This window comes from Dipodomys spectabilis, unplaced genomic scaffold, assembly GCF_019054845.1.
Source record: "Dipodomys spectabilis isolate Male_0828 unplaced genomic scaffold, ASM1905484v1 ptg000003l, whole genome shotgun sequence".
NCBI classification, from domain to species: Eukaryota; Metazoa; Chordata; class Mammalia; order Rodentia; family Heteromyidae; genus Dipodomys; species Dipodomys spectabilis.
This window is the reverse complement of record NW_024870680.1, coordinates 18,384,223-18,386,139: the sequence shown is the minus strand read 5'-3', so window position 1 is coordinate 18,386,139 and position 1,917 is coordinate 18,384,223. Positions and strand designations below refer to the sequence as shown.

General features: G+C 43.7%; 1 protein-coding gene across 1 annotated transcript; it reads left to right on the top strand.

The window, feature by feature from the left end:
* Positions 1-555: 555 nt before the first annotated feature.
* Positions 556-1,509, top strand: LOC122116508 (olfactory receptor 56A4-like). Its single transcript, XM_042690181.1, has one exon. It carries the CDS (start codon positions 568-570, stop codon positions 1,507-1,509), a length of 942 nt encoding a protein of 313 aa, XP_042546115.1. The 5' UTR covers positions 556-567.
* The last annotated feature ends 408 nt before the right edge of the window (positions 1,510-1,917 follow it).

Genomic DNA, 1,917 nt, shown 5'->3' with positions numbered 1-1,917 from the left:
TTGTTTACAGCTTGTTCTAGTATATCAGCCCAGGAATCCACAGCAAGCCATTCGGTCTGGATTTGTGATTAGTGGACACTTCATGTGAAGTCAGCCAACGCTATTTATCACTGTTGAAGTAGTACCATTGGAGTAAAAAGAGCTGAATCCTGAAATTGCTTGTACTCATTTTACCTTCTTGTCAAAGACGTAAGGAGATTCTTATCATATCGTCTTATCACAAAAGTCAATTTTTTAGAAATCATTCTTTCCCCTGCAAATGGTACTAACTCTAATGAAGTTTCAAAGATCATCTGGTAATGCAACTTTGGCCTGATTTCTCCTTTACTTGCACGCAAACCAGAAAATATAGGCTTTGGGTGAATCTTACTTAGGACTTTTAACAAAATGCATAGGTATATAACTATAAAGCATTTAGAACCATGCTAGACACTAAACTACAACTATGTTTAATGCTTCTTGGAAAATGAATTATCCCCTTAAGGCTGTTTTTATTATGTGGATATATTTATTTTTGTTTGTCCCTTTAGGATTTCTGAACTGGCAGGCCTGATCAGCACACAGCACATGGATGCAGAAAACAATAGCTCTTATATCCAAGACCCTGACTTTCTCCTCATCTGCTTCCCTAACTACCAGAGTTGGCAGCACTGGCTGTCTTTGCCCTTCAGCCTCCTCTTCCTGCTGGCCATGTGGGCCAACATCACCCTCCTCCTCACCATCTGCCTGGATAACTCTTTGCACCAGCCCATGTACTACCTGCTGAGCCTCCTCTCTCTGCTGGACATGGTGCTCTGCCTCACCGTCATCCCCAAGGTCTTAGACAACTTCTGGTTTGGCAACAAGTCTATTGGCTTCTCTGCCTGCTTTCTACAGATGTTCATCATGAACAGTTTCCTCACCATGGAATCCTGCACGTTCATGGTCATGGCCTATGACCGCTATGTGGCCATCTGCCACCCTCTTCGCTACCCTTCCATCATCACGGATCAATTTGTGGCCAGGGCTTCTGTCTTTACTGTGGTTCGTAATGGCCTTCTGACTCTGCCCATCCCCATCCTTTCTTCCAAGCTGAGATACTGTGCAAGAATCATTACAAACTGCATCTGCACCAACCTGTCTGTGTCCAGACTCTCTTGTGATGACATCACCTTCAATCGGCTCTACCAGTTTGTAATAGGTTGGACGCTGCTGGGGTCTGACTTCATCCTTATTGTGATCTCTTACTCCTTCATCTTGAGAGTGGTGCTAAGGATCAAGGCTGAGGGGGCGGTGGCCAAGGCCCTGAGCACATGTGGGTCCCACTTCATCCTCATCCTCTTCTTCAGCACGGTGCTGCTGGTTCTGGTCATCACTAACCTGGCCAGGGAGCGAATTCCTCCAGATGTCCCCATCCTGCTCAACATCTTGCACCACCTGATCCCTCCAGCCCTGAACCCCATTGTGTATGGTGTGAGAACCAAGGAGATCAAGCAGGGAATCCAGAACATACTGAGGAGGTTACAATAGGTAAAAAAGGGTGCCACCTGCCCTTAGAAGTATAAGTTGTTAATGAGAAATCATTTTCCTGAGGCATAGCAAATTTAAATATTCTCTGCATGAAGGATTTGGATTTTATTTTCCTTAATGTTGCTTTTGGGACATTCAGTGGTGGCTCCTGTATACTATTGTGTTGAAGAGAACCTTAGGATTTTGTGCTCTGAAGTTGTCTGAGAGTTCTCTCACCCTCATCTATGTGAGAAGGGCTTGACAAGTCTTAATTCCAGGTATCCTGAGTGATATTGCTTGTCAAATGAAGAATAAATTGGATTCCAACACTTCTTTAATTTTTATTTTTTATCGCTATTATAAAGGTAATGGACAGAGGAGTTACAGTTGCACATGTCAGGTAAAGACTACATTTCTTTTTGGACAATG